This window comes from Apium graveolens, chromosome 4, assembly GCF_009905375.1.
Source record: "Apium graveolens cultivar Ventura chromosome 4, ASM990537v1, whole genome shotgun sequence".
NCBI lineage: Eukaryota > Viridiplantae > Streptophyta > Magnoliopsida > Apiales > Apiaceae > Apium > Apium graveolens.
Window position 1 is genome coordinate 284535490 of NC_133650.1, and position 12417 is coordinate 284547906.

General features: G+C 37.2%; 1 protein-coding gene across 1 annotated transcript; it reads left to right on the top strand.

Moving 5' to 3' along the window:
- Window positions 1-10457: 10457 nt before the first annotated feature.
- On the top strand, window positions 10458-11246 carry LOC141719760 (kinetochore protein NDC80 homolog). Its single transcript, XM_074522133.1, has one exon. It carries the CDS (start codon window positions 10458-10460, stop codon window positions 11244-11246), a length of 789 nt encoding a protein of 262 aa, XP_074378234.1.
- Window positions 11247-12417: the final 1171 nt, after the last annotated feature.

The following is a 12417-nucleotide window of genomic DNA, read 5'->3' on the forward strand; positions in this document are numbered from 1 at the left end:
CTATTTTGTATAAGCAGCTGTGAGCATTTCTGCACACAGAGTCCTCTCGATATATTATATATATCTCTGGTGGAATTGTTTAAATCCACCAGAAAGTTTTTAAAGACTCTTGTTTTTAACTACTTATATTTTGATTCATTCAAGTTTACATTCCGCATTGTGCTAATCAAAACAAATATATTCATAATCGAGTTGAACATTTTTATTTCAAGAAAAAGGTTCAAGAATTCCATTCAACCCCCCTTCTGTAATTCTTGCTATATTATTAAGGGACTAACAATTGGTATCAGAGCAAGCTCTTAATCTATAAAGAGTTTAAAGATCAAAACAATTCAGGAAGATGAACAAGAAAGATGTTGGAGTCAAAATTCCTTTTCTTGATAAAGATAATTACCATCATTGGAAGGTAAAGATGCATCTTCATATGCTTTCTCAAGATGAGGCCTATGTGGACTGCATAGAAAGAGGCCCTCATATTCCAATGAGAGCTGCAACTGGAAATGAACCATATGCGATGCTGGAATCACCCACAATTTATTGTGAAGTTGTTGAGGAGATGTGGACAACAGCAATCTATAACTCTACTGACAAAACCATCACTCTAACCATCAAAGGTAATGATTTCTGTATCAATAGTGATGTCATAAAAGCATGTTTCAAGATTCCTGATGATAATGTAACTGCACCACACACTGACACTGATATTGTCAATATGCTCAATTCCATTCATTATGCACTTCCTACTGCAAAACTAAGTGAAATTAGAAGACTAGGTCTTAGGAAGGAATAGAGTTACTTGTGTGATGTAGTAACTAAAGTCTTTTCTGGAAAAATCAGTAATTTTGATTCTGTGAACATTTCCATGCTTAACATGCTATACATTCTAGTTACAGACAAATATTACAATTTCAGTGACCTTGTTGTGTATGAGTTAGGTTTTAAACTAGGTGACTTAGCCAAAAGAGGAAAGAATATTTACTATGCTAGATTTTTTATGCTTTTGGCTAACCATCTTTGTCAAGAGATTGAACTTGAGAACCCAAACAATAAATTAGCTTGTTGGGTTCAAGAGAGAAGAATCATTGCAGACTTGAACAGAGCCAACCATCACAAGGATGTGCCAATGTTCTATTTTCCTGTAATGCTGACACCTCAGGTAAGTGAGGTAAGTTCATCCAGACCCTCAACTATTCCAATCTCTTCTATTTCTTTGACTTCAGGCATAGCTATGGCAACTGTGACAATGACCAAACAGTTGCCTACCAAAGCTGCCAAAACAACTACAATTTCTAAATCCAAATCAAAGAAAACCCCCTCTGGTATCTCTCAAAAGGTACCAGTTCAAAAATCTACCAAAACCAAAGAGGGAAGTGTGAAGGAGGGTAAGATAGGTGAGGGAAGGGGTGAACATCAAAGAAACCCCAAGGATAAGGTTGGAGAGTTGAGTGAATCCCAGCTTAGCCACACTGCAGTTTCCCAACAAACTGTAGTGCTTAAAAAGGACAAAAGCTCACTTCTAGCTGCATCCTCCCAAAAGGATGTGGCTATTGAACAAAGCTCTCATCCAAGAGGACAGGCCAAGAGGGTTAGGGACACAAGCTCACACCAAACTTACACTAGAAAGAAGAAATCCAAAACAACTGGGGATGCACAGGGCACACACTTAGTGCAAACTGGTGCTAAAGACACAGTCCCTGCACCTTCACAAATTCAGTTTGATGTGGCTCCAATAAATGTGGAGTCACAGCCAAAATCTCTCATAATAGAAGCCACAGAAACACAATACTCACCAACTAACTCACTGGAAGTGGACATGATAAACACTTCAATTCCTGATTCCCCTTCTTTAACTCTGTTGGGGAAGCCAAAATCTAGTGCAAGTGAGCATCATCTTTTAGGTGATTTGTTGGCTCACTTGTCAATTCTTTCTGATTCTATTGTGACATCTGTGCCTCAAATAACTTCAATCAACACAGAGTCAACAATAGTTTCTCTTCCCACCTCATTCATTTCTACTCTCTCGATGGATATTGCTCATCCGTCGAGTAGTGATTGTATCCCGACGGATAAGCTTAACAGCAGTTATCCGTCGGATAGCTTTACCACTCACCCGACGGATATCACTTATCCGTCGAGTGTCTCTGCACAACTTCAAACTTCAATAATTTCAAGTGCAGAAGATTTGGTGGTAATACAATCACTCTTAGGACTGAGAGAGGAGAGTGCATTGAGTGAGAGGCTAGGTTGCTCCCAGGCAAAAGGAGAGGAAAAGAGTGAATCTCAGCAATCCATTCATTCAGGATTGGCAAAAGTGAGTGAGAGGAGTCCCACCTTAGTAGGTGAAGGTGAGGGTGTGAGGGTGGGGAGCCAGGGTGAGACCCTGATGCAATAAAAGAGAGAATATGAGAGAAAGGCAGGTACTTGAGAAATAAGGATGGAACCATCCATTGCTAGTGAGTCAATGATTGTGGATGATGCTGAAAAGGAAAGACAATTTCAGCAACATTACAAAGCTGTTATTGATAACATTTCCTTGGATGCTGACACTTTTACTCACCCTGTTTCAGCCTATCAACTATTGGCTGCTCAGGGCAATGTGGAGGCAGAGCAGACTTTGAATTTAGTGCACACCACAGAATCTCTTCAAAGAGATAAAGCTGCTGTGAACAGAATGCCTTCTCAAGCTGGAGAGCCATCTGAAGAATTTGGAGCAAATTCTGATGATGATGACTCTGGTTCTTTGGATGGAAGCATGAACTTAGGGGGAGCTGAAGGCCCAAGTTCTGCTTTCAGTTTACCTAAATGGGCATGGGCAAAGGAATTTTCACCAGGGCAATTTGAGGTGTCTTTGGTAAAACAAGTAATAGCTATTCAGCAGGCCCTTCAGGAAGCTTCTGATGCTGGTACCAAGGCTGTTCTTCAAGCTCACCTAGACTCTTTGCATTTAATGAAGATCCAACACTCAAGACAGAATCTCAGTGTGGATGAATTGAAAAAGGAGATAGCTGACTTAAAGACATATAACTCTGAGAAGCTAGATTCAATAATGCCATATGGTACCATGCATGATCTATTACTAAGGTTGAGAAGAGAATCAGATTCTGACAAGAAGATAGCCAAGCTGGAGAACAGAGTTCAGGTTATTGAGAATTCAGTGGCTCTACTTCTTCAAAATCAACAAACTCAGACAAATCTTCTTATGCAACTGGCTAAAGCACAAGGCCTAACTCCTCCACTTGATGATAACAAAAAGGGGGAGAGAGAATCAAGTAAGGGGGAGAAAAGACCAACTGAAGGGGAGAAACTTCAAGTTCAAATCAGCAAAGTAATTATACCTTCAATTACAATCTCCAAGCCACCAGTTGCAGATGGTATAGATCTTATAAATGCAGCAGCTGCAAATTTGAAAGATGCTGATAAAGAAGATTTGACTCTGATCAACTGGAAAAAGATTGATGAGGAAATACAGAAAAAGTTTCAATTAGTCAAGGAACCAGATCAATCAGCCATCCATCACTCTCATGTCAAGCCAATCAATGTGAATGAGATGAGCATGAACTATCTGGAGAAAGGACAATCTTCCTGCATCAAGTCTACAAAGGCTGAGATAATTCTTAAACCAAGGGCCAACTATCCAAAGTTATCTTTGAAGAACCCTATGGATTCTGTGTATGAGACACCTAAGCCTGATGAAAAGAAGCTTCTGTCAAGATCTATTCTCCTCTACAAAGATCCAGCTGATTCAGCCTCAAGAAAGAGAATTGCAAAGATATTCAGAAATGGGAAGGAAATTTGTGTGGTAGCTGGACATCCACAATTTGCTCATGCAAAGGAAGAAGAAAAAGCCAGATTGAAGCAGGAAAAGAGGCAAGCTGCTCTAGATGCAAAGAAGTCTAAACAAAAGAAAGAACAATTTACTATCTTGGCCAAGCTACAGGCTGTGAATTCTTCTCAACAAATTTCCTCTCAACCATCTCAAGCTACTGAATCAGAGAAGAAGATTGAAAAACAGAAGAAATCCCCAAGAAAGAAAGAACTGGCTAAAAGAACAAAAAGAAAGTTGGATGTTGTTGACAAGGAATTGGAAGATCAATTTCCAAAGGAATCCACTCAAGCTGAAACTCAAGCATCAAAGCCCTCTGTGGTGTTTGAAGACATAAGGGTGGTGGACCCCTACAAGAACATACATGGAGAGCCTATTGTGCCAAAGGATGAGCCAATAGAGTGGGATAAATTACCAATTCCTGACTTCAACTTGCCAATTCTTACTAAGCCAAGAAGGACAAAATCAAGGGCAGTCAAGAAAGTGAAGTTGTCACCTCTCAAATCCAAGTCAATAGTCAAAGCTCAACCCAAGGTCAACAGGGGAGACTACTTGTACTTGTGTGACATCAAAGAATTCTCAGATCTAAACCTCTATCTGGAGGAGCTGGATGAGGTAAGGGCAATTGATGCATACAGAAACCTACCTAAAAGGTTGGTGTTCAAGTACAAAGGGGGAAGGGAGATTTAGTGGCCTCTTCATAGGATACTTCAAGAAAGCCAAGCTGTGTTGATCAAAGTCTACTCATCCTTCAAGAAAAACTTTGGGTTCAATGTAACTGCAAGAAGATTAGTATTGAAGAAGATTGAAGAGCTAAGGAGTGTTAGAGCCAAAGATGCACTACCCAAAACTCTTATCATCCCATACACAGGGAGAATAGTGCATCTAAGGCCCTACTGGTTGATGGAATTCAAGGATGACAAGGGTGTGAGAAGATTCTTCAGATTAGAAGACCAATTGAGTATCTCTAGCAATGAGACTCTCTTGGAAATACAAGAAATGTTAGATCTCTCAGAATCTGATGAATTAGAATTCCACAGACAGCTCCAGAATCAAATTGAAGAAAACAACAGAAAGCTTGGAAGAAGATCCAGACCTTCAAGAATCTAGAAAAATCTGCTCAGACTAGAGGAGCATCTTGAACTGACTGTGAGCCAAACCTTGTACATTTTTATTTAAATTGAAGCACTTTCAGTTTTATCTACTTATCTTTAAAGGTATATGTTTAGGATGTTTTGTTATCATCAAGTATCTCTTAATTTATGGCTACAATTCCAGTAGACATAAATTAGGGGAGATTGTTGTGAATATGTTGTGTACTTGATGATTACCTAAACAAAATATCTAAGTAGATTTTACTTAGTGATATAATGTAGCACTCGACGGATAAGAATGATAGTCCTGACGGATAACTCATTATAGTCCCGACGGATGATTAAACAATTATCCATCGAGTGATTAGCTTATGTAATAATAAGTTTGTAGCACAGTGTTGTATGCACCTTTGTATAGAATCTGGAGTAGCATATAAGTCATGTTGACTTTAACTAGATATGCAAAATAGGTTGATTAACTGTACATAAGCAATGTCTTGTAATTTTGTATAAGTGAAATGAAGTCAAGTGTCAAAATAGCTACCAACGGATGATTAACAAAGCTTCGACGGATGATCAAATGACTATCAACCGATGTTTAACATAGCAGTCGACGGATGATCAATCATGTCATCAACGGATGATCTGAAAGTCGACGGATGATCATATCAAGAATTCAAACATCAGTTGAACAGTGAAAGCTGACACACAGCCGTTGAGTTGGATACAAACACACTGTGGAAGCCCATTAACTGGGTAATAAAGGACGAAAAGCAGCAAAGATCAAGACTGTTAGATTTTATATTTGTTCAGTATTTTTGACTTTGTAATCTTGGTAATATATAAACCAAGAGAGTAGCAAATAGAAAAAAAACTAAGGGAGCTAAGAAACAAACACAGAGAAATCTTTGTAAGCACTATCTTTAGCATTTCCTGTGTTCTTAGTAGTTCTATTTTGTATAAGCAGCTGTGAGCATTTCTGCACACAGAGTCCTCTCGATATATTAAATATATCTCTGGTGGAATTGTTTAAATCCACCAGAAAGTTTTTAAAGACTCTTGTTTTTAACTACTTATGTTTTGATTCATTCAAGTTTACATTCCGCATTGTGGTAATCAAAACAAATATATTCATAATCGAGTTGAACATTTTTATTTCAAGAAAAAGGTTCAAGAATTCCATTCAACCCCCTTCTGTAATTCTTGCTATATTTTTAAGGGACTAACATGAACTTATCAACGACAATTCCTCCCAATAAACAAAATGTAGCCATGTCTATCTGGAAATTCTCAAGCCATTTATCAACTTCGACAATATTTATCCACCTCCAATTTATAGCAACCGAATTCACAAGTTTTATGTAGTGCATCATAACCTTAGCATTTTGTTGCACTTCACATGAGTGATTCATTTTTAATCCAAAAATTGATAAGTTCCCAAATACATTTCAGTTGGGCGATGCTTTATAGGTTCTGAAAATTGTAGTCCTTCGACAGAATTCCAAGAAGTACAAGGCAGTGACACCATTTTCTTCCCTTCATTGATGAAGGTACTAAATTCATCAAGTATTGTCTTGTCCTCTGTCTGAAATCGAGACACATTAGCAATACGGGTCAGTATTAAATCAGTCCACACTTCCATTGTAAGACATGACACGTCAAAGGAATCACTGCTTAAATCGAAGATGATTACATTCTTCCCACCAACACTTGAAGTCTTCTTGTCAAGATCATTGGCAATATCAGCAGCAGAAAGCTCCTTAATAATTCGCAGTACATTAAGGCCAGAAATAACACCATCCCTTGTTACATGCCTTTGCAAATCGTTAAAATAAGCAGAACAAAAATAACAACACTCTTTACAGTTAAGCCAAGAAATGCCTCTCCAATCTCTCTCAACTTGGTAAGAACCATAAAAAAGACCTCTTCAACAGCGATTCGTTGCTCTTCACCTTTGTAGTTGACTACACTCATTGGCTTTTTAGCAGGCCCAAATACAACCTTAAAAGGCCATAATTTCATATTACTTTGCATTTTCGTATCACTGTGCACAGAGGCATCGCTGATTCTCCTTTTCATCAATAACTTAGCATAAATAATAGTGTTGGTTGGGTTTATAGCAACGGGATTGTTTGCTATATTACAATTATTTTCCTTGAAAATAAGCCCACATATCCACCTTCTAACAATTTACGCATAGTAAGTAGCAAAACTGTGTTCAACATTTTGAACCAAGTCTCTTCTCTGCATTTCACTACATAATATAAATCCTCCTGTATTCCCAGATTTATACGCCAACCAACACAAAAGAACCACACAAGCAGCTTTATCTCTAACATACCATTCTCTAAATACTCGAGTAGTATTTACCTTATTCTTCAAAACCCCGTACAATTTCCTATTATTCTTACCATATTCATTTTCATGAAATTTATAAATCACAGTTTTCTCAAACCTAGCTAGTTGTTTGGGAGTATACACCATCACATCCTTTTCACATGACTGAACAGGTAAAATAATTGATTCAACAGCAAGGGGCATCGAGGCTAAAGATTTTACTCTTTCAGGACTTATATCAAACACTTAACGAGTAACTTTAGCAGTTTGTAAAAAAATAGATTCGTTTGTATACTCGCAATCAATACTCTCTATTTTCCCAAAATTACTTAAACTGTCCATATTATTAACATCTGAACAAAGAGTTGAGTAGAAGGTTGTTTTACCAGATTTGGGAGAATCGAATTTGACTCAGTATTCTCATCATTGGCATCCTCCTTTACCGATTTTGACATATCAACGAGGAGCTTTCCCATATTCTCAAGTATCTCTAACATTCGATTGACTTTATCCGACCCCTCCTCTTCTGCTTTAACTTCCACATTTTCTTTGCAAGCTTCCCCACTTACCTCAAACTGATCTTCCTGAGCAATATCGCAGCGATTTGCCACTGTATTTTTCTTCTCAAATAACAGGCGGATTTGACCCATTTTTGCATCTAATTGACTAACACTGTCATCCAAATAGTGTAAGTAATTCTTCGTAATATCAGTTATAAGCATCGAAGTTGGTGAAAAGTGAGGTGTGTAAGGAGTGGTATAACATTGATATGGTGGTGGTTGAACATCGTGATAGAAATATGAAGGTGTTGAGGCAGGTGTATACTTATGTAGGGGTTGGGGGTGAGTTGTATTGGTTAGGATAAAAGAAATTAGGGTTTTGAAAAGGGTTTGGTGAATATGAAGCGATAGGAAAATTTATAGTGACGGAGTTTGTCATGTCCGAGAAATCGAGAGCTCTGATACCATTTGTCATGATCTTGACTACTTAGAACAAGCAATTTAAGCTACTAACATAAAAAGAAAGTACTGGAAAGGAAAGTGCAGCAAATAAAAGATAAAAATAACTCATTCATTCATTTCTTGCCCTTGCTCGATACAGAGAAGGCATTATATATAAACTTAAACCTAAGCCACTTGTTTTACTAAGGGACTTGCACCCTACTTTTGATGGACAGATTGTCACGACCCAACAGCACACTGGCCCATTAAACATCTATTAAGCCAAAATGGTCCAATCCGTGACAGATTTGTTTAGTGTTTTTAAGGTTTTGGGCTGTCCCGTTAAGTTGAATAGGTCTGCGTTGAAGGCTCCCGGGACCCCGCATTCTTGACCTAGTTTGTTAGAGCAACTCTAATGGTGGGTGCCGAGAGCGGTGCCAACGCCATGTGGCATGACGTGGCTTGACAGTCATTTTAGCACTCCATTGGAGTGTTGGGATGCCATTGGGGTGCCAAGTGAGTTGGCATGGGGTGCCAACTTGGGGTGCTAAAAGTTGTCATCCCATAAAGTAGGGTGCCAACTTCCTTGGTGGTCCCAATAATGAATATAATACTATTTTATTTTAGACAAACATGAATATATATATATATATATTTCTTTGATATACTTTTATTGATTTTATATTTTTTCACCATGTATAAACATCTATCATGTACCGGAAAAATATAATTTAAATATTTTAAAATTATTAATTGCATATATATAAAAAATATAATTTAAATATTTTAAAATTATTAATTGCATATATATATATATATATATCCTAAAAATTGAGCATATTCTTTATACGCAAGTTATAAGGTAAAATAAATATTTATTTAATATTTCACAAAAAAAAAATTATTGTTAACATCATAATGATATCAAATATATTTTTAATGGTTCACCTATCTGCCATTATTCACCTATCTTCAGTAATTCAATATGAAGTTGGTAAATCTGAATTTATTATTCTATTATGTCTTCACCTATCCTCCTGGTAAATCTTTATTATATATCCGTGCTAATTTTCACAACTTCATGCATAACTAAAATGAGTTCTCAAGACAAGATTCACCCAATTTTTTCAAAGCCAACCAAAATGAGTTTTATTTTGGATACTCTCAAAATATACCAACTCTTCATATGGTAGTCCAGAAAACATTCCCTACACTCAGAGAAATACTAGCTTTCAAAATTTTTTAAATCAACATACCTCATCTTTTGCTTTTCAAAATCTTGAACCTTTTGAAACATCACAGAATACATTTCATGTTTCATTTCAATATGAGGCACAAGATGCATCACCAACCGTAAAAGAACAAGAGTCAAGTCAAGTAAATAAAAGAAAATGGAGTACAGAAGCTACACTACTTCTAATAAGCGGATGGTTGAACACTTCCAAGGATGCTGTCATGGGAATTGACCAAACTTCCTCACGTTTTTGGGATAGAATTGCAAACTATTTCAACGACAATAACAAAAAAGGCTACACAAGAACAGGAAAGCGGTGCAAAGATCACTGGGGCAAGACAAACCAAAAAATGTCACGTTTTAATGGATGTTATAAACGAGTACAAAAGGCACGCCATAGCTGTTGGTCAGAAGAGAATATTATGAAGAATGCACATGAGTTATATAAATCTGAAAACAAGAACTCAAATTTTATGCTGGTAGACTGTTGGAAATTATTAAAAAATGAGCCAAAAAATGGAATGGTGATTGTCAACAAGAATGTGCAAAGAGAACGAAGGTGTCTGAATCAGGGCAATATGCTTCATCCGACCAATATTATTCATCATCTAATATCGATATAAGTTATAATGAAGTGCAGGAAATGCGTGCGTCCAAATCTGGAGATCATCCTTAAATGATATTGTTGGTCATGGTTCACCGAAAGTTAGTATGCAATAATATTGTTTCTGGCTAGAAATTTGTTATTTATAACTACTGCTTGCATGTTACATTTTAAACTTATTATTTCTTTTTTTTACATGAAAGTCATTTTTTTAAATTACACATTTTTTAACAAATTCACCAACAAGTTCTAAGGATTAATTATCACTAATTACCACTTTTTATAACTAATATTTGGAGTATTGTTTTCTAATCAATAATATAATATATTTTTTGGTAAAATTTAGGTCCCAACACTTTTTTGAAGTTGGCATCTTTGGATGCGAATCATTAGAGAATTTTTAAAATAAAGGATGTCAAGAGTGATGTGTAAGAGAGATAATGTAAAATATATTAAATATAATGAGGTGGCAAAGTTGGCATCTCATGAGAGGTGCCAACCATTGGAGTTGCTCTTAGGAGTTATGCATCGGTTAGTTCAAATTGGGAATTACGGTGAGGTTACAAGAGAGGAGGGGTTGGAGTATGAGGAGAATGGGATTTTTGATTTCTCGTTGAGGAGTTATTATTATTATATTAGTGGGGATGATGAGAGGATGGAGAGTGAGGATGCGGTTTTTTTGGAGAAAGTTACGAATGAGAGGAATGTGGTGGAGAAAAATGTGAATGCGTTGGTGGAGAAAGTGAGGGAGTTGGAAGGGAAGTTAGAGGGGTTGAAGAATGGGCCGTCGGAGAAAGAGGCGTTGGAGGAACAAAGGAAGTTGTTAGAGGAAGATGTTAAAAAGTTTTATACGATGATTGAGCAGTTAGACATGCATACTGTGAATGTGCAGAAGAGTTTGGAGGATAAGGAGAAGGAGTTGGAGGTGAAGGCGGTGGAGAGGAAGCAGATATGTGAGGAGAATGAGGAGTTAAAGAGTCGAGTGGAGGAGCAGGGGTTTAATGCAAGAGATGTTGAGAGGATGAAGAGGGAGTTGCAGGCTGTTGAGAGGAGTACAGGGTATGTTGAGGCTGAGAGGAATTCGTGGGAGGAGAAGTCATGGGAGGTTGACAGTAAGATCAGGAAGAAGTTTAAAGAACTTGAGAGCCTGATGATTGAATGCAACCAAGCTATCAAGAAGTTCGTTTTTTTGTTCTGTTACACTATATGGTGATTTGTGATTTAAATGCATTTATCAGTCATCGTTTAAAGTTAGCGTTTATCATTTTTGGTATAGTTTATATGATTTATTATGTCTTGGTGGAATTATGACTGATCTTTGCTTAAATATTCAAGCCCTTCTTGCAAAAAGGGACTATGTGGCGTTGTCCACAACATGGCCTATTATCAGAAATCATGATTTCACATATATAAAAGCTTGAAATGTAGAAGATGAAGTGTATTAATGGAGTCTTGTTCAATAAGCAAGTAAACTATACAAACTGTGATATTGTATTTGTTAACTGAAAAATGTACAACTCTAACAAACTAATGGGTGAGATAGAGACTCTTAAATAATGATCTAACACCTATCAGCACCACTACTTTCTACAGTTAGCATAACTAACTTCTTGTTGCTGATGTAAGCTTGTTGCTTAGCTGGATGCTTGTGTGGATCTGTTATATTATCATCCCCTCCCAAGCGAGGAAGTGTGAACAAATTGAGTACTCCTAGCTTGGACAAATGATATGTCATTAAACAAGAGGGAATTGCCTTAGTGAACAAATCTGCAGGCTGATCCTTGGAAGCCACATGAGAAGTAACGATCATACCCTTTTGTAATTTTTCTCTAACTATATGACAATTTATCTCAATGTGTTTTGTCATTTCGTGAAAGACTGGATTGGCAGCTATGTGAAGTGCATAACGATTATCACAATATAGAGCTACATGCTTTAAGCCTTGGATTCCAAGTTCGGAAAATAATGAAAGTAGCCAAGTTACTTCACAACAGACATCTGCAAGAGCCCTGTACTCTGCTTCTGCAGAGGATCTTGATACTGTTTGCTGCTTTTTAGATTTCCATGATATCAGGGAATCACCTAAGGTAACACAGTAGCATGTTAGAGACTGTCGAGTAATAGGGCAGCCTCCCAAGTCAGCATCTACATACGCTTTGAGCTGTAAAGGACTGGTTGCTGACAGAAGAACACCTTGTCCAACAGTGTGTTTCAAGTATTTAACAACTTTCAAAGCAGCATCCATGTGACACTGTCGTGCAGAAGCGAGAAATTGAGAAAGCACATAGACAGAATATGAGAGATCTGGTCGTGTGATAGTAAGGTAGATTAATCTACCAACAAGTCTTCTATAAGGAGCAGGATTGAATAAGAATGATGAGGTA